At 42.8% G+C, this 20,398-nt stretch overlaps 1 protein-coding gene and 1 long non-coding RNA gene across 3 annotated transcripts in view; one reads left to right on the forward strand and one right to left on the reverse strand.

The window, feature by feature from the left end:
* Positions 1 to 20,398, reverse strand: part of cenpf (centromere protein F) — a 57,441-nt gene that overhangs the window by 11,788 nt on the left and 25,255 nt on the right. Inside the window, exons 17-34 of one of the 2 annotated variants that reach the window (XM_088334826.1) lie at positions 18,403 to 18,526; positions 18,162 to 18,317; positions 18,039 to 18,107; positions 17,377 to 17,964; positions 16,207 to 16,380; positions 15,244 to 15,884; positions 13,736 to 13,947; positions 13,538 to 13,655; positions 13,397 to 13,472; positions 8,111 to 8,177; positions 7,800 to 8,038; positions 7,609 to 7,717; positions 3,947 to 4,152; positions 2,862 to 3,077; positions 2,547 to 2,690; positions 2,281 to 2,470; positions 2,120 to 2,217; positions 2,007 to 2,048 (exon numbers count right to left, since the gene is read on the reverse strand). In XM_088334826.1, coding sequence (XP_088190952.1) covers positions 2,007 to 2,048; positions 2,120 to 2,217; positions 2,281 to 2,470; positions 2,547 to 2,690; positions 2,862 to 3,077; positions 3,947 to 4,152; positions 7,609 to 7,717; positions 7,800 to 8,038; positions 8,111 to 8,177; positions 13,397 to 13,472; positions 13,538 to 13,655; positions 13,736 to 13,947; positions 15,244 to 15,884; positions 16,207 to 16,380; positions 17,377 to 17,964; positions 18,039 to 18,107; positions 18,162 to 18,317; positions 18,403 to 18,526 — 3,469 coding nt within the window. Of the gene's footprint in view, positions 1 to 2,006; positions 2,049 to 2,119; positions 2,218 to 2,280; positions 2,471 to 2,546; positions 2,691 to 2,861; positions 3,078 to 3,946; positions 4,153 to 7,608; positions 7,718 to 7,799; positions 8,039 to 8,110; positions 8,178 to 13,396; positions 13,473 to 13,537; positions 13,656 to 13,735; positions 13,948 to 15,243; positions 15,885 to 16,206; positions 16,381 to 17,376; positions 17,965 to 18,038; positions 18,318 to 18,402; positions 18,527 to 20,398 lie in introns of both variants that reach the window. The other variant, XM_088334825.1, reaches the window with a different exon arrangement.
* LOC148368105 (uncharacterized) lies at positions 14,886 to 16,754 on the forward strand. Its single transcript, XR_015850370.1, has 3 exons — positions 14,886 to 14,927; positions 15,678 to 15,782; positions 16,354 to 16,754. It is a non-coding gene; the product is annotated as an uncharacterized LOC148368105 (long non-coding RNA).

Raw genomic sequence — 20,398 nt, forward strand, 5'->3', positions numbered from 1 at the left:
GTATTTCTTCTACCCTGTGAGAATCCACTTAAGTCTGCTATGTTTGACCGGTCACAAGCCGCTCTTCTGTGCACCAGGGGTCAGCAACCTTTTCGGTGTGGAGTGCCACTTTCAAATTTCCTTGTAAATCAGTGTGCCACACCAAGATTAATGACTCGCACAATATATTTTTCATATCCAACAGAGCTGTAATTTTACACCAGTCCAAATATACAAGATGGATATACATTAAAATCGGATAACTGACCAATTTTATCTTCCTCTACTCTTGTTCATCAACAAACAAAAAATGAATGTGAGCAACATGTGGAAAGGCCTGTAGACATCCATGACTTCAACCATTCTTCATCAACAATGAACTGCAATCAAAAAAGAAGTGATATGGACAGCTACCAGACCATTAACAAATAAAATCTTATTTCAGAAACTATCAAAACGTGTGTGTGGGGGGGAGGTGGTGTATGTGTGAATCGAAAGAAAGTTCTTTAAAGCTCAATAATGTATTTAATAAAACAAAGTCATAGAAAACCCTCAGTTTTCTTTTCTTTTCAATATTTGATACAATAAGAAACAAAACATTTAATCTATATATATATATATATATATATATATATATACACAGTGGAACCTCGGTTTTCGAACGCCTCTCAGTTCGAACAAATCGGAGTCCGACCAAAAATTTTGAGAAATTCTTGCTTCGCTGTTCGGTCAAAAAATCAGAGTTCGAACGCCAGTAATGCGTGAGTGCGATGCTGAGCGGCGTACGGGTGTTTTAGCCCCTTATTAGGCCTCCGAAGAAAGTGCAAGCAGTAAAGTTGCTACAGGTGAAAAAAGAAAAGTGGTGCGTACAACTATTGCATTTAAGAAAGAAATAATAGCCAAATATGAAGGAGGTGTGCGAGCGCCTTTTGCTGACCACCACAAAGGTAAGAAATCCTATTCATAAGATTACGATAACGCGAACGTACGATTAGCCTGGGTTAGCTTTAAGTTTACGTTTAACATTCAGGGTGTTGTAACAGAGCCCAACATTCAGGGTGTTGTAACGGAGCCCCCTATCCAATGAACCGCTCACCACTTGTTGTGGAGACCGGGGTGCTAAATGACTTGTAAACGACCAGATTTTTTTATTTTTACACGTTCATACGGAAGATTACGATACCGCGAACGTACGACTAGCCTGGGTTAGCTTTATGTTTACGTTAAACATTCAAGGTAAACATTTAGGGTGTTGGAACGGATTAAAACGATTTACATTATTCTTAATGGGAAAAATGATTTCGGTGATCGAACAAATCGGTTTTCGAACAGGGTTCTGGAACGGATTATGGTCGAGAACCGAGGTTCCACTGTGTACATGTATATATATATATATATATATATATATATATATATATATATATATATATATATAAATATATATAATATATATATATATATTATTTTTTTTTTTTTCAATCTATGTGCCCAGGCATACACCACCTCATGTTACCGAGTCAACCTCCTCTCTGATTCCCGCAGCCGGGAATCGGAGAAGAGGTTAGCTCCAGTAGCTACCGAAGACTTATAACGCCGCTAGCTGCTTAGCCTTAGCTGCGGCACTGCATCCACAACAGGGCCTCCTCATGACGCCGGTGCAAGAATTCTTCAGGGCAAGGAGTTGATTCTGGCAGCGCCAATAGACTTTTGTTTGAAATTGTACTTCGTCTCCATCTTGCGGTGGAATGTTTTTACGATTTTTTTTTTTTAAGGGGAAACCCGTAGTTTTTGTGATCCAACCGTAACACCGTAGTGGGTTCAAGAAAACCGTACTTATTACGGCATTTTTAAATATGCACACTTGTATTGTGTATTGTATCTGTGTAAGAGATTGTTGTCCCCACGCCCTATCGTGCAGTGTGCCCTGTGTAGTGTTTTAATACAGAAATAGAACCAGCAACGGACACTGTGCCTTTTAACACGGTGCACCCTATGGTTGTGAAAATACAGAACTTTATTTCCCTTACCTTTATCTTTTCCTCCTCCAAATCAGCTTTGATAGTCTCAACCTGTATCAGAATAAAAGTCACACTTGTTTAAGTGTTTTAGTTTTTCCAAGGTAAAATGTATTTGACTGTACCTGAAGGACGGCTAGCTCCATGTCTTGCTCAGCATCCTCCTTCTCTCGCTGCAGAGCATCGATTCTGTCCTGCAGAGAGTCAGACTTCCTCTGAGCAGCTGTGGATCGAAAGATCGGATTACAAAGAACATGGAAGTGCGACAATGATGCGCGGACGTCACCTTTGAGGAGCTCGCTCACGTGCTTCTTCTTCCTCTCGTCAGCTTCGATCCGTGTGCGGAGGTTTTCGATGCCGCTGCGCATTTGCTGGACTTCGTCCTGTGTGGAGTTCAAGCGAGACGCGATATCTCCCTTCTCAAGTAATGAGGACTCCAAAGACAGTGTCAGCTGTCGCACTTCACCCTCCAAAGCCTTGGTGAAGACACAGGCAGACCAACATTTCGAAGGCAGGCCTTCATAGGTAGAACTTTATTCTTTTTAAACTTACCTGTATTTTGCTGAACATGTTCTCAGTATTTTGATTGGCAGACATGTGATTTTCCTTTATCTGATCAAGCTGTCCAACCAATTGTTCCATCTCTCCAGTCTGTCGAAACATGGCATCCTCCAACACTTTGATTTGCTCCAAAAGCTTGAACGAAAGAAGAATATAATATTTTCATGGACTCTTTTGAGATTTGTGAGCTCTTATTTGAAATGAATAATTGCAAATACTGCCCACTGCCCAAATATAGCACCCCCGCGACCCTACTGAGGATAAGCGGTGCAGATAATGGATGGATGGATGGAATTGCAAGTACACCTGCTGCCTGTCCACTTTCATTTTATTGATGCTGCATTGTAGTGCTTCGTTCCCTTTCTTTCCCGCTCGGTCCTCCTCCAGGATGGAAATCAAAGCCCTGGTGTCACAGTTGGTCTTCTCCAGCCTGCGTATTTTGTCTCGCAAGCTGGCTGCGGCCTGACTCGATTCATCTCGTTCTTCAGTGACGGAAACCAGCTCAGATCGCAATTGGATGGTCTTAAAAAAAAAAAAAAATTCACTAGGGAGGAAAAATATTTTTTCATATTTCATTCATGTGTTGGTTGTTTTGGACAATAGCTGACAATTTTATGTTATAATGTCAGAAAAAGAATATATCATAACTGCTGATAATTTGGTTCAAGCCAAGATGAACAAATGATGATAATTATTTCCCAAAATAATAGTGAATTCCTGGCATCAGGACAAAGCCAACATATGAACTTTCTATATATACTGTACAGTTATGATCAGTTGACCTTTTACAAAAATGATCAATTATCAATTTAATGTTTGAGTTCTTTTCGCAGTTTTGGAAATTATTTTCTTAGAATGCTGTAGTCTTAGTTTTGATGTTTGATTCTCATCAAGACAAAAAAAAAGCTAGATGAAAATAGAGGAAATTGTGGAAACAATCAATTGCAATGCAGAACTGTATCTTCTGTTAGCGTTGTTGTTTTTTGTGGTTTCTTAGATTGGACTTGAGTCCTGTCTGGTTGGAGATGGTTCTGTAATTTCACATTTTTTTCTCCTTTTGTTACCTAATGTGAAACAAAAACAATTCAAAGCAATTTAAATAAGTCTGGCGGTGTATAAAATGTAATTTGTAATTTGCATTAGGTCACTGAAAATTGGCGTGAAGGTTCAGAGTGATCGCTGACCCTGCTTCATATTGTTCTAAGCAAATACACATTTAAAAAAAAATTTTGGAATACATTATTTATTCGTTTTACGTCTGCAATTTGTAGAATTTTAGGCTGAAACTAGTTTCCCAAAAGCAAGCAGACAAAAAAAGAAATAAGTCCCTAACTGTTGATTTTTTGAATGCCTGAATGTGCTAGCTTGTAAGATGAAGTCTGGATGCCGACCTCTGAGGAAAGTGTTTCTGTCTGCTCTCGCAAGGCTGAGCAGGACTTCCTCCACGTCTCTAGTTCCTCAGCCAGCTTGCCCCTCTGGTCCTGCAGGGCCACCAGTTCAAATTCCATGCCCAGGACGTACTGCTCCATGTTGGCCTTTTCTGAGCGAACCCGCTTTAGCTCGCTCTCCATTTGCAGACATTTTTCATCCCATCCACCTGCGCGATCAAAACACATGCTTCAGAACAGGCATCTAAAAGCCACAGCCCAGGGGCCATTTGCGGCGCTCAGTATGATATCTAGAGGCCCCCGCCTTAATGTGAAAGTTAAAAGGACAGTGTATTCTTTGACAACTAAATGTTGTAGTAGATGCTGTGCCGTAGAAAGCAGATGAAAACTCCAGAGACTAAGTAACCGTAAAACACAATTTTTGCCAAGCATTTGCCATTTTTGGGGGGGTAGCGCAACAGCAAGATAGCAGACGATATATCATCTCCCTTTAAGTGAGGCTTATGTTATATAAAATAATTAGACATTAGGTTTTCCATGATTATTTACAATATTTTTTCTTTTTTTAATGAATTACACCTTTTTTACCCTCCTCCATGATCTGCTACCTTATTGTGGTGAAGGAGTTTGTGTGTCCCAATGATCCTAGGAGCTATGTTGTCGGGGGCTTTAAGCCCCTGGTAGGGTCGCCCATGGCAAACAGGTTCTAGGTGAGGGGCCAGGCAAAACGCAGATCAGAAGATCCCTTATGTAGAGAAAAAACATTGGTCCACAATTTCCCTCGCCCGGACGCAGGTTACTCGGGCACCCTTCTGGAGCCAGGCCTGGAGGTGGGGTCCGCTGGTGAGTGCCTGGTGGCCGGGCCTTTGCTCACGGGGTCCGGCCGGGCACGGCCCAAAGGGACGACGTGGGTCCCTCTTTCCATGGGCTCACCACCTGTGGGAGGGGCTTAAGGGGTCGGGTGCGTAGAGCGCTGGCTAGCAGCCAAGGGAGGGTTCCTTGGCGCACCGATCCCCGGCTACAGAAACTGGCTTTTGGGACATGTAGTGTTACCTCTCTGGCAGGGAAGGAGCACGACTCGATGTGTGAGGTTGAGAAGTTGCGACTAGATATAGTCGGACTCACCTCCCCACACAACTTGGGCTCTGGTACCAGTCCTCTCGAGAGGGGTTGGACTCTCTTCCACTCTGGAGTTGCCCATGGTGAGAGGCGCAGAGACGGTGTGGGTACATTAGTTGCTCCACAGCTCAGCGCCTGTACGTTGGGGTTCACCCCGGTAGAAGAGAGGGTAGCCTGCCTCCGTCTTCAGGTGGGGGGACGGGCCCCGACTGTTTGCGTTTATGCACCAAATAGCAGTTCAGAGTACCCACCCTTCTTGGAGTCCTTGAGAGCGCACCCCCTGGGGACTCCCTTGCACTGCTGGGAGACTTCAATGCTCACGTAGGCAATGACAGTGAGACCTGGAGGGGCGTGATTGGGAAGAACGGCCCCCCTGACTTAAACCCGACGAGCTGGTTTGTCTGTAACGAACACCATGTTCAGACATAAGGGTGTCCATATGTGCACTGGGCACCAGGACACCCTAGACCGTAGTTCGATGATCGATTTTGTAGTCGTTTCATTGGACATGCGTCCGCAGAGCCATCAACTGATCACCACCTGTTGGTGAGTTGGCTTCGATGGTGGGGGAAGATGCCGGTCAGACTCAAGCGTGTTATGAGGGTCTGTTGGGAATGGCTAGCAGAATCTCCTGTCAGAAGTTTCAATTTACACCCCCGGCAGAACTTTACCCATGTCCCGAGGGGGGCGGGGGACATTGGGTCCGAGTGGACCATGCTCCACGTTACCATCGTCGAGGCGGCTGATCGGACCTGTGGCCGTAAGGTAGTCGGTGCCTGCTGCGGTGGTAACCCTCAGACCCGTTGGTGGCCTTCCTGGCCTGTGGGACTCTGGAAGCAGCTGGCAGGTATCAGCTGGCCAAGCAGAATGCGGCTTTGGTGGTTGCCGAGGCAAAAACTCGGGCATGGGAGGAGTTTGGCGAGACCAGGGAAGGAGACTTCCAAACGGCTTCGAGAAAATTTTGGTCCACCATTCGGCGTCTTAGGGGGGGAAGCGGTTTGCATTCGACACTGTATATAGTGGCGATGGGGCGCTGCTGACCTTGACCCGGGACGTTGTGAATCTGTGAGTACTTCGAAGACCTCCTCATTCGCACCGACACGTCTTTCTCTGGGGAAGCAGAGCCGGAGGACTCTAAGGTGGTCTCGAATCTCGGATTCAAGAGGAGCATTGTGGTTTTCGTCCCGGCCGAGCAACACCAGACCAGCTCTATACCCTCTGCAGGGTCCTTGAGGGTGCATGGGAGTTTGTGTTTTATGGACTTGGAGAAGGCATTCGACCGTGTTCCTCGGGAGGCCCTGTGGGGGGTGCTTCGGGAGTATGGGGTACCGCACAGTCTGAACCGGGCTGTGCGGTCCCTGTATTCCCAGTGCCAGAATCTGGTCCGCATTGCTGGCAGTAAGTCGGATTCGTTCCCGGTGAGAGTTGGACTCCGCCAGGGCTGCCTTTTGTCATAACTTTTATGGACAGAATTTCTAGGTGCAGCCCTAGTGGGGATGGAGTATGGTTTGGGGCCTCACCATTGGATCACTGCTTTTTGCAGATGATGTAGTGCTGTTGGCTTCCTCAGGCCTTGATTGGCCGCTCTCACTGGGGCGATTTGCAGCCGAGTGTGTAGTGGCCTGGATGAAGATAAGCACCTCTAAGTCGGAAAAGGATGGAACGAGAGATCGCCAGACAGGTCGGTGCAGCGTCTGCCGTCATTCGGACCCTGTACCGGTCCATCATGGAGAAGAGGGAGATGAGCCGAAAGGCAAAGCTCTCGTTCTACTGGTCGATCTACGTTCCGACCCTCACTTATGGTCATGAACTGTGGGTTATGACTGAAAAAACACGATCCAGGATAAAAGTGACTGAAATGAGTTTCCTCCGCAGGCTGTTTGGGCTCTCCCTTAGAGATAAGGTGAGAAGCTCAGTCATCCGGGAGGGACTCTATGTAGAGCCACTGCTCCTCTGCAGTTGAGCCAGTTGAGGTGGCCTGTGAAATCTGATAAGGACGCATCCTGGACGCCACCCGCGGGAGGTGTTCCGGGCACGTCCCACTGGCGACCCAGGACACGCTGGAGAGACTCTGTCTCTAGGGTGGCCTGGGAACGCCCCGGGATCCCGTCGGATGAGCTGGAGAAGGTGGCTGGGGATGGAGACGTCTGGGCTTCCCTGTTAAGGCTGCTGCCCCCGTGTCCCGACCCCGGATAAGGGGAAGACAATGGATGGATGGACTTTTTTTTACCACTAGGAGGAACAATACACACAGTCCCTGAAAGTGCAGCTCTGGCTGATAATAGATTAATTTTATACTGATTGTTTATTTTCATCTGAATTATCATGATTTGTTTTTACTTTTAGAGCTTATTAAGTGAAGGGAATAAAAAAAATGATACTTGATACAGTGGAACGTTTTGATCGGAATTTTTGTGAAAAACCTGATTTAGCCCAGGTAAATTGAGTTTGAGACCACTGCTCTTGAACAATTGTGACACTTTTGTTGAGTTAAACAATTAACAATAACTGGCAATGGTTTATAATTTAATGTTCAGGCGATTTACCTTTGACCATTTCTAGTCCCTCCAACATCTCCATGACATCAGCCAGCTGGCATTTGGCTGTTTGCAGCTGCAGAGTTAAACTTTCTTTGTCCACCGACAGTAGCGAAAGCTTAAGGTCCAACACAAAATCAGCGTCACAATTTAAGGGACACTCCACCACTAGACCAAGATGATATCTGACTTGAACCCACCTGATCAAAGAGGTCATTTTTCACCTTCAAAACCACGCTCATCTTTTTTGTTGCTTCTTTTTCCGCTGCCTTGACTTTCTGCTCCAAGTTTTGGACATGCGCTTGGAGGTCGGACATCAGCTTCTTCCCCAGGGCAAGTTCAGAGGTGAGCCGGTTGATCTCTGAGAGGAGGGCGTGCACGCTCTCTTCCGGCTTTAAGAAGCTTTTGCCGTCATATTGAGAGTGAGCAGGTTCAGTCCCTGTAGACACAATTAAAAAAAAAAAAACAATTAAGTTATTCAATGAAATGCTATTTGTTTTTTATTACTCACCAGAGGAATTTGATGGATCAGTTTCATTTTCAAAGATGCCGCCAAGTGGAATGGTTACCTCTTGAACCTTAAAGTGCAAAATAAATAAATGAAAATGTAGAACTGGTTATTAGATGAATCCCCACTTATTTTTATAGCTCTAATCTGGATTACGAATTCTCCAAATTTCCAATATTTCCACAACGAATATTGCCCGATTGCTATTGTCTTCAATGAAAGAATATCGATTACAGTGGAACCTCGCTAGTTCGCGGTTCCGCTTTTGCGGGTTCAGAGCTTTGCGGGTCTACCTGTGTACGTTTTTTAAGCATTTTTGAAGGGGCGCCGCTACTTCGCGGATTTTCAGTTTTCACGAGTGGTCCCATTGACCGCGATAACCGAGGGATTACTGTATTTTCATGTCACTGGAACAAAACCTCATTGCTTGTTTATCAGGTACATTGCATATGACAAAAATACATTTAAAATAAGTCAGCCCACCTTTTGATCAATTGTAGTGTTGAAAGGAGAAGTTAATGCTTGAACAAAAGTGTTGTTTTTAAGGGATTAAGGAAAAGGTAGCATACCGAGTGTACAGTTTTTCAGAATGGATAAAGAATGTGTGTATGGTTCCCTTTGGTGGTAAAAAAAAAAAGTGTCCATTAAAAAAAAAGATTTTAAATAATTAGAAAAAAATACATTTTAAGGGGTCGAGTGCGTATAGAGCTGGGTAGCGGCCAAATGAGGGGTCCTTGGCGCGCCCATCCACTCTGGAGTTGCCCATGGAGGCACCGGTGTGGGCATATTTTGGGACATGGAATGTTACATGTATGGCAGGGAAGGAACCAGAGTTGGTGTGTGAGGTTGAGACGTTCTAACTAGATATAGTCGGACTCACCTCCACACACAGTTTGGGCTCTGGTACCATTCCTCTCAAGAGGGTTATGACTCTCTTCCACTCTGGAGCTGCCCGTGGTGAGAGGGGCAGAGTCGGTGTGGGTATATTAGTTCCGCCACGGCTAAGCTTCTCTACCTTGGGGTTTATCCCGAAAGACAAGAGGGTAGCCTCTCCGCCTTCGGGTCGGGGGACGGTCCCTGACTGTCGTCTGAGCTTATGCGCCAAATAGCATTTCAGAATACCCACCCTTTTTGACTCCTTGGAGGGTGTGCTTTTAAGCGCGCCCCCTGTTGACTCCCTCGTACTGCTGGGAGACAACGCACACGTGGGCAATGAGAGTGAGACCTGGAGGGGCGTGATTGGGAAGAACAGCGCCCCAAACCCAAAAAGTTGTGTATCATTATTGGACTTCTGTGCCCATCATGGTTTGTCCATAAACAACAGCATGTTTAAACATACAGGGATCAGAATGGAGATTTTCATTTTCAGCTGAAATAGCCAGGGTCCAGGGGCCGCAGGCCCCGGCCAGGTCCAGGGCGGAGCCCGGTGGGGGGCAGAAGTCAACAGCATTTATCTTATTTGCTATGTGAAAATTGCACTAGAATGAATTAAATCCAACAAAACAGAAACCATGTATTTTATATATATATATATATATATATATAGATTAAAAAAATAATAATATATTGACATTAAAAGCATTTGTAATATTGAACATGATCATGATGATACAAAATAATTAATTTTAATCATGTTTATAACAAATTTTAAATTTTGTTTATCCTGTTCTAAATATTGTATAAACACAAAAGATAAAATCATTTCATAAATAAATAGATTAATAAATACCTCAGATTGGGGTTTTCTGTAACACAGGGGAACCAGTGGTTGACTGCTGCTAGTATTTGAAGTGGAAGGATTTGAAACGGCCAATAATGTTGAACCGGTGGTGTTACTGTTAGTTTCACTGCCGATTTTAAATGCGGATCCGAGTGCATAATTTGATCGCCGGCAAGCTAGTTTTGCTTTGTGCTTGTTCATTTTAGCATAATCGATCAGTGCCACACAACCTCGCGTACCATAATTGATCAGATCGACACAGTATAGACAATTTGCTTTCCCTGGAACATCACACTTTGCGATGAACTGGCTCAAAGTTTCTGTAACTTCCTCGATCTTTGCCCCGATTTTAACGTTTACTGTCACAGTCTTCTCCAGCCATGACCACTTAAATTTATTCTTGATTCCTTTATCAATCTCGGAGACAAAAGCCTCGTCTTCTTTTCTTAGTATTTTCATATTTACTTTTTCAAACACTCATTTCACCGTTTGAAAAGACCGGAAGGAGCGCCATGTTTGAGAAAGCCAATGCTCTGAACAAAAGCTCCGCTGATTGGTTATCAGCGAACCTATCGACCAATGGTCTAAATGCTAACTTGGGGTGATGAAACAGTCACGTATCATACCTCACCCCCCCAAAATATTTTCTCATCGAATTTAGACGATTTACGGGAATGACCTTTGGGGTTCAAAAACAGCGGAAATCCGCGGATCCGCGGAAAATTCTGATCCCTGAACATAAGGGTGTCCATATGTGCACTTGGCACCCGGACACCCTAGGTCGTAGTTGGTTTCATCAGACCTACGGCCGCATGTTTTGGACACTCGAATGAAGAGAGGGGCGGAGCTGACAACTGATCACCACATGACGGTAAGTTAGCTTCAATGGTGGGGGATGATGCCAGTTCGACCGGCAGACCCAAGCGTGTTTTGACAGGTCAGTTGGGATTGGAAAGCAGAATCTCCTGTCAGAAGAAGTTTAAATTCACACCTCGGCAGAACTTTGCGCTTGTCTTGAGGGAGGCGGGGGACATTGAGTCCGAGTGGACCATGTTCAGGGACAGTGCCTCTGGATTGGCAGACTGGGGTGATGGTTCCCCTTTCCAAGAAGAGGGACCGAAGAGTGCGTTCCAACGATAACGGAGTCAAACTTGGTGGTCTGGAAGATGTGTTTTATAGCTATTTGGGGTTACCTTGGATGATTTTTCGAGGCTGGGAAAAGATACAATAAATTGTTTTTCATGTTATTTCGTAAGGGAAAAATTTGTTGAAGATCCGAGAAATTCTTGATACGAGCTCGATTTAGGAATCTATTAAGCCAGCCTCCCTGGTAATATCTATTCAGGAATATTGGCGAGGAGGGTCCGTCAGGAAGTCGTATCTCGGATTCAAGAGGAGCACTGTGGTTTTCATCCGGGCCATGGAACAGTTGACCAGCTCTACACACGCTGCAGGTTCCTTGAGGATCCATGGGGGTTTGACCGGTCTAAATGTGTTTTAAGGACTTGGAGAAGGTATTCGACCGCGTTCCTCTGGAAGCCCCTTAGGGGGATGCTTCGGGAGTACCGGGTACTGCACAGTCTTATCCGGGCTGTGCGGTCCCAGTATGCCCGGTGTCAGAGTTGGTCCGAATTGCCGGTAGTAAGTCGGATTCATTTCAAGTGGGAGTTGAACTCCGCCAGGGTGACCAATTCTGTTCATAACAACCTTTGTGAACAGAATTACTAGGTGCAGACTTGGTGGGTAAGGGGGCCGGTTTGGGGGCCTCAGCATTGCATCTCTGGTTTTTGCAGAGGATGTGGTGCTGTTGGCTTCCTCAGGCCGTGACCTTCAGCTCGCGCTGGAGTGATTCGCAGCCGAATGTGAAGTGGCCGGGATAAAGATCAGCACCTCTAAGTCCGAGACCATGGTACTCAGCCGCAAAAGGGTGGCATGCTCCTTCGGAGTTGGGGATGAGATCTTCCCTCAAGTTGAGGAGATCAAGTATCTTGGGGTCTTGTTCACAAGTGGGGGTAGAAGGGAACGGGAGGTCGACAGACGGATCGGTGCAGGACCCTGTATTGGTCCATCGTGGTGAAGAGCTGAACAAAAAGGCAAAGCTCTCGATTTACCGGCCAGTCCATGTTCCTACCCTCACCTATGAGATAGATAAGATACTTTGTTCCTCCCCATAGGGAAGTTCACATGATCATCAACTGTGGGTTATGACTGAAAGAACACAATCCCGGATAAAAGTGGCTGAAATGAGTTTCCTCCGCAGGGTGGCTGGGCTCTCACTTAGATAAGGTGAGAAGCTCAGTCATTCGGGAGGGACTCTGTGTAGAGCCACTGCTCCTCCGCATTGAGAGGAGCTCGTTAATGCGGGTCAGGCATCCGATAAGGGTGCCTCCAGGACGCCTCCCTCGAGAGGTGTTCCGGGCATGTCCCACCTGCAGGAAGCCCCCGGGGAAGACCCAGGACACGCTGAAGAGTATGTCTCTAGGCTGGCCTGGGAACGCCTCGGGATCCCGTCGGATGAGCTGGAAGAAGTGTCTGGGGATAGGGAGGTCTTGGCTTCCCTGTTAAGGCTGCTGCCCCCGCAAACCGACCCCGGATAAGCCGAAGATGATGGTTGGAGGGATGGAAAAGATTTTTCTAGTTGCGTTTTTTTTAAAGGTTGAAAGTGTCTCTTAGTCAAAGTTAAAACTAAAAAAACTGCAAAGCAGCCATCATTAATAAGTCTTTTATACAAACTAGTTGTAAATATTATAGTTTAATATATTTGTAACAATTAACATTTAATTCAAAAAAAAAATCATGGCTTGATTTTATTTGTATTTCAGTCGTTTACATAGAAAATGTGTATTTTATATTTTGCTATAAACTGGTGTACTAAACTACGAAAGATTCTTAGTATTTGGTAGCTCTGTAGATGGGTTTTGCCCGACAAGGAAAATTTGCTTTCATTTAGAAAAACAATCATAAAAACTTAGCTTTTTTTCTGTTGTTTGTACATCCATCCAGCCATCATCGCGGGGGTTCTGGAGCCCATCCCAGTCATCTTCGGTAAGTGGGCAGGGGACACCCTGAAATAGTTGCCAGCCAGTTGCAGGGCACACGGAGACAGACAACTCACTCGCTCGTTCACACTTAGGGACAATTTGGACCGGCCAATTAAACTGACATGTATGTTTTTGGACTGAAGTGGCCGGAGGAAACCCTCGCAAGCACGGGGAGAACATGCAAACTCCGCACAGGAAGGCTGGCAGCTGGATTTTATCCAATAACCTCAGAACTGTGCCGCCATGCCGCCCTTCTGTTGTTTGTACATTATTTGAATATACTAGTAATGTGCTGAAATTATAATTCAATTTATGTTGTTACATGCTAAGTCTATATTTTCTCTTAACTGTATTAGAAACAAAAATACTTTATTCAGTTCATCAATGAAGCCCTTGTCTTGTTGATTAAATTGAAGACAAACACTTGAATGCAAATGACAGCATTAAATGTCATCAACAATTTGTCCATCTATTAAATTAGGTGACATTTTTATTATTATTCTTAATATCAGAAAAAAATATACTTACATTTCTTTCCTTCTCCATACATTCCTCAATCATCTCTGGTTGTATTATATCCGGTTTGAGATTGACTTCTGGCTCACTACAAGATTTAAGTATGATTGCAGCCCAAAACATCTAAATTATGCAAGTGATATGTTAAAATACCTTGAGGCCGCATCAGGTTGGACTGAAAGTTTTGAGAGTAAGCTGCGCCCAATTTCAGTCGAGATGTGCAAAATTGGTTCCACGGGGGATTCAGCATGAATGTGGTTTGCTGCCTCGGCTGGAATAATAATTACCAATTAATTCATCTAAAAATGCCATTGAAAGAATGAACTTCCTAATGTCCGAAATCTTAAATACCACTGATATGTGCCTTCTCAAGCGCTGTTGAACTCAACATCTCTCGGGATCTCTTTCGGTCTTGTAGTGGTGACAACAGCCGTATGCATTGGTTTTGTTGTCTCACCCGATCCAGCAACAATTTGTATTGCTGCTTAAACTTGCACAACTCTTTTTGCAAGGATGACAGCTTCTGATGCAGATCAGCTTGCTCCGTTTCAAACTGCCGGTCCCTGACAAACAATGAATGTGTGATGCATATTTAGGAAAAACCTTAACTGAACTGAGCACTTACACAACCATGGGGAATTCAACATTTGGAAAAAGAAAAAATTTATAACATGCAGAATTTGCTATAGTAAAAAAACATGCTGGGAATTATAACACAAGCTACTATCGTATTTACCCAAAAAATACAAATATATAAAAAGCAATAAAAAGGAGTCACATTTAGGCAGGAAAAAACTACTGTGGCTTTTGTGCTTCTTTCCCCTACTAGTACATTTCCACGATGATTACTGTTAGTTATTGGTAAATATAGAACACTTACTTTATTGAGGTATTGTCTGCTGCCCTCTTTTGCGATTCTGAGGTAATTGCAATTGGGCATGTCATAATTTTAAAAATACACGTATACAGACGCTGCCCTACTTACGAACGAGATTACAGACAATCATTTGTAAGTTGAATTTGTTCGTAAATTGCTTCAGTGCTATATTTTGTATGGAACGTATGTTTAAGGTTTCTAGAAGTATGTTTAAGGCTTTGTATAAGTTGCCTGTATTGTTTTGTACTAAAAAATAAACATTTTATAAAATAAAATGCTCTATAAAGATAAAGTTATGTTTAACTTACTTTTGGAAGATGAGCTTCAAGAGTTAGGCGACTTCCTCCTCCGTGGTAAAAAGTGGCAAAAAGCGATCCAACCATTTTCTAGAAAGCATCAAGCTTCCATATTCCACTTTTTTTCCAAATCTAACGGCTCGCCTCTTCTTTACACCAACCATATTGAAAGGATGCACAAGATATTAAAGAATAAAAACGTCAAAGTTCTTAGTGTGCTTGAGATACAGTACAGTATGTTTACAAATGAACTAGGAAAAGGAAGCGGATTTCTTCTTTGGCGTGGATGCTGGGTGACCTCTTACAGCGCCACCACTTGCCGGTAGCAGCGGAAAGGAGCACTACAGTAATGTCCTCCACTCGGAAAAAGGTGCACACAATACAAAATCTAACTTACAGCAATGTCGGGATATTTTTACACATCCCGAAAAAAATGTTCGAATCTACTGTTTTTCGTGAGTCGAATGGTCGTAAGTAGGGGAGCGTCTGTACCTTATATTAGCGAAGACATATTGCTAATGGGGTCAGAAATACATCTTTTTTTATTTGATTGCCTCTCTCTTCCAGATAGCTTTAATATCAAGTAGCCAAACAAATGTTGAACTTAAAAATGAAATGGCACGTCTTTGGCCTGATACATTGCTATTGCCCATGTTAAAAGAAAGACCAGATGATAAAACAGGTACCTGACTTCATTATCTTCCTCCATCTTCTTCCCAGTCATTTCCAGCAAATCCTTCAACCTGCAACATTCCTCCTCAGAGACTATTTTGTCCTCCACTGCTTGACTTAACTTGTTTTTCAGTTCACCGAGTTGTACCTCAAGTTGTGATTTCTGTTGTTCAAAAACGTTGTGAAGATCTGCTTCATCTTTGGCAACCTGACTCAATGTTGTTTGTGCAAGTTGGTTATCCTCATTTGAAACCTTGGGGCTCATCAGTAGGCGTTTGTTCTTTACAGCACACACACACAACACAGCCAGCCTGCTTTCCAGCTGCTGCCTCTGAACAGTCACCTCCGTTATGTCATCTTGTAATCGCTCCTTAACGTATTCCATTTGTTTCAGAATTGCCTTGAAGTTATCTTTTTCTTGACATGCCACCCTGGCATCACCCTCTAGGTCTCGAATCATCTGCTTGAGAGTAGCAACTTGCGCAGTCAAAGTGGCTACTTCATTTTCCAACTGAGTGCATTTGACGGCGTCCTCCTCCAGGCAAGTCATTAAGTAAGTCCTCTCCGTCAGTTCCTCTGTGGCTGTCAAATACTTGCTCTCCAGCGTTCTGTTCCCAGACTGGAACTCCGCCAAGCGAGTTTCCAAAACGGACACCTAGAAATAAAATATTCAAATTCTGAAGGCTTGCTTTAATTGCTGGCCTGTATGAATCATCTGAAATAGGAAATACAGAGCCCCCCCTATATACAGGAATGATATATTCCTAAATCGAGTTCGTATCAAGAATTTCTCGCATCTTCAACAAATTTTCCCCATACGAAATAAATGAAAAACAATTTTTGTTCCTGTCTACCAAAACTCATCCAAAGTAACTCTAAATAGCTATAAAACACACAATCAAATAGTAATTGAACATACTAATATGGTAATAAGATAAAGCACACACATATATTGTGTTGACCATCTTCATGCCTACCTGGGTTTTGCTGTCCTCCAGATGGAGCACCATTTCAGACATGTGGCTTTTGTTCTGCGCCAACTCTTTTTCCAGTGATTGGATGGTTACCTTTAGGGCCTCTGTTTGATTTTCATAAGAGTTGACGGTGTTCTCGTTATCTTCCAGATCCATCTGAAGCATCTCCAGCTGCACCTATGTAGGAGGGAGGGGTAGAGAAAAAGGCTGTCCTGAGTTGATTCTAACTTTAAAGACACAGTCACTGAAATACTCTGTTGTATTCATTAATAGGATTTATTCAGGGATATGAAATGTATATGGCCCTGCATTGCTTTTTTGTACAATCATAGCTGTTGACATTAAAACTTATTTTAAATTTATTTTTTAAAAAACTGAGGTGAACCCAATGGACTTCCTATAAACTTTCATAGATTAAAAAATATATTGTGCAAATAATTCAGGCAAGTATAACAATATTTTTCAAATCTGTTCTAAAACTAACAACATTCTAGAAGCTTGTTAAAAAAAGAAGCAAAATGTTCTTAATTTTTGACTAACATATTAACTAGTCGTAAATATTTTAGTGTCCTCAACTTGCAATTTTGCTTCTTTCAGCCGCCATTTTCCTCGCTTTAGGTTATGATCGCAGCCCAAGTCAGCTCATTCCTCAGGTACTAATACAGTCTTCTTTATCCAACTTTTGGGGGGTTTGGGTAGGCGTTTGCACTATATTTGAAATAAACCTTTTCTTACTTTTACAATGTTTAGGCTTCACTAACAAGAACAACAAAAACAGGAATGAGCATAAAATCACTCTCCACCCCTTCTCCCTAATGTGTTGTGATTTCCGGAACAGCAATGCTAAATGTAAGATAAAAGTAGATAGGCGCGGTAGGAAAAAAATATATAAAAGGCACTTTAAACTCAGTTGGACATTGTAAACACATACCTAATTAAGAAAATATTCGACTCTCAACTTTTTAAAACACCTCAAACAACACACTCTACCTTTAATAATCAGTTTCTTCTTTGAGAAAAAGATAAATTCCTACTCTTGATTCCACACATTTTTAAACAGTCGAATTAATGAACTGATTTGTGTAGATTTAATGCCTAGCATTTGTATCAGTTTAGAGCCTTAATTAGTGTTAATTGTAGTGAACACACATTTTAGCAGAACCGAAAGCTAACCTTAATTTTGTTCATTGCGAGCATTTTGTCTTTGAGGCGCTCCGAGGTCTTGGTGAATTCTGTTTCTGCGTTGCTGAATTTCTCTTGCAGAGTTTGGATTTTGGCGTCCCGCTCCTGCAAGCCTTGAGAGGCTGCATCCAACTTCGCCTCGCCGCTCTCCATTTTGGCCCGGATTAAGCGAATCTCGGCTTGGGCGGACTTCAACACTTTGTCTGCAGTTTCGTATTCTTCTCTGAGACGCTTCTCCTCATTTCGGAAATTCTTAGCCTCCAAATCGCAACTCTCAGAGAGATGGTTCAACTTATGCCTGAGCTGGGTGACTTCTTTCTCAAGAGCACAACTGAAACTCACTTTCTCACTGAGGGAGGCCTCCAAGTTGGTCTTGACTTCCGTCACGGAGGCCAGACTCTTCTCCACGGCATCTAGCTGATTTTTGAGGTCGCTACGTGAGCGGTTGACGTCCTTCAGCTCCTTTTTTAAGAGCTGAAGTTCGTCAAAGGTGTCTTCGCTTGCGGACATGTCTTCCTCCAATGAAGAGATTTGCTTCTGGACGTTGTTTACTTTTTCTGTGTGTGCATCTTTGAGGAGCTTCACTCAACACATTCAACGTATTAGAATTCAAACAAACAAAAAAAACTTTTTCCCCGTTTGTCATACTTTACCTTTATCTCTTTCACTTGCACTTGGACGTCATTTTCCAAATCCTTCTTTTGTTTCTCCAGAGAAAAAAGCTGGTTTCGGGATTCTAAAAGAAGTCTTTCCTTGTTGGCAACTTGGGCACGTACCTTCTGAAGCTCCGCCTCCAGTTGTTGCATCTTAAGTGCTTTTTCTACATCTCTCTTTTTGTGTTCTTCCTCACGCTTTGATTTCTTAATGATTTGCACCTGCAGCTCCGCACCAAGTTGCTCCTGTGCATTCAGCAACTGATCCAAAGAGCTGTTCTAAATTAGGAAAACATGAAGCATCATTCATGTCAAGACCATCTGAAATTCCCCAGCCACTTACATTTTTTGTTGCTAAATTCACCTGTTTTTTGTCAAGTAGGAGCTGAGCTTGCTCCAACTGGAGCTTTACTTGGGTCGTCTCCTCTGCTTTCACAGCAATGCTTTCCTCACATTTTTGAAGGATGACAGTTTGGTCATCTTTCAATCTGCATGCAATCAGACGTAGATCATAATTTAGAGGACATTTATCTCACTTTGATAGTTTTTCAAAGACCAACAGTTAAGGAGACTATTAATATAGTATAGTGTGTAATATTTGCCTTAAATTGTGCAATGTGTTCTGCATTCTGGTTCTGACTAGACAGGTTTATTATTGTTAGACGGTACAGTAGTTATTTGTGAACGATGTAAATAGGACACGTTAACACAATGTTTTTATTCGTTAAACAAATATTAGAGACAGTAAAATGGCTTGTTCTTTGGTTTAATTTGTAATTAATAACTGTTAAAAAAAGGGTTTAACACATTTCGCCATCATTGTTTTTTGGGAATGTAACGGTTGATTACATATACGGATGCATATATGTAACGGGTGTAATAATAACTTTTGTTTTATTGAAATTCCTGCTGAAATATGTGTATAGTTTTTGGTAAATGTCCTGCAATGATGAGTCCAACAATGCTATCTGCTGGTATGGGGTGGGGTTTGGTTTTGGCTTCTGACATGTGACCGGGAGGCGGGGTTTGTTGGCAGTCTTACAAGAGAGAGAACTGCAATGGTAAGACACATCTTTTGGTGCTCCACAAAATAAGTTAATTTTAAACATTATAACCCCAGCTGACAAATCTCTCAACATGCACAGTAACGTGATTGATATTGTCAAGCTGTTTAGGTTTATTTTCGTTTTGTTTCTGTTTTACTAAATTATGAATTCCCCTTGTAGAGATCAAAGAGATCAAAGCCAACAGAAAAGCTAATGTTGTGACTCATCCATTTGCAGGTAACTTGTACCCGTTTTAATACTCATTATTGTTTTTATTTCTATTTTTTCATATACATTAAAAAAGGATGATGTTGGTTAAAATTCAGACGAAAGAAAAATATGTGAATCCATTGTAAACGTTAAAAATCCACTATACGATCTCTTGTTAAAAGTATCTTGTTAAAATGTAAAGATGTAAAAATGTATTGTGATATTCTAAAATGTATTTTCTGTAAAGTGAAAAGAAAGCTCTTTGATATGCTTTGTTGGCAGTCTTACAAGAGAGAGAACTGCAATGAGATCAAAGAGATCAAAGCCAACAGAAAAGCTAATGTTGTGACTCATCCATTTGCAGAAACTGTAATAATAAAAACCTCATCATCCAGTCCAGCGTGAATGTGGATCTTTGGTGGGACACGTACACCGCGGTTACATTGGTGCCGAGACCCGTGACTTCTATCAAACTCTCCGAACCGAGGACTGTCCTACCTGCCACATCGTTTCATGAAGCCATCAGCTCACAGTATTTAAAATTGCTATACAGTGACGTGTTACGCAGGCTCCTGATTTATTTTGTGATTTTGACTCATTTACATCTTTGAAACATGTTTAATCAGTGCACGAGTGACATTTCTGAGGGTGTAGCTGATCAAATGACAAATATTATTCAGGAGATAGGACATAAATTGGCTGATAGCATTTTCTCACGTATACAGTAGCTCCTAGCGCTGCTGCCACACAAGATGTAGCAAACACATTGAGTAAGCCTAGGGAGGTCGCTGGTTCGCGCCTCGACCGAGACATACCTAATTGGTATAATGGCGGCGCCCTCTGGCTGCGGCTGCATCGACTCGCTACAACGGGTCAGGTGTATCGACATTTCGTTCTGTGTACATTGTTACAAAGAATGACAATACAAAGGAAATTATTATTATTATTATTATTATGTGTCAGATGTAACACAGGTTCAGGTGGTTACACAGAGAAAGGTTAAAGAACCGCCATCATTTATTGGGGATGGCTCAGACTCAATAAAATTACATGAGTGGGAAGATCTAATGAAGACATTTATTAAGAAGAGTAATGTAAGGCTTG

Source organism: Urocampus carinirostris, chromosome 4 (genome assembly GCF_059441175.1).
Source record: "Urocampus carinirostris isolate Australia breed hairy pipefish chromosome 4, RoL_Ucar_1.0, whole genome shotgun sequence".
Lineage (NCBI taxonomy): Eukaryota > Metazoa > Chordata > Actinopteri > Syngnathiformes > Syngnathidae > Urocampus > Urocampus carinirostris.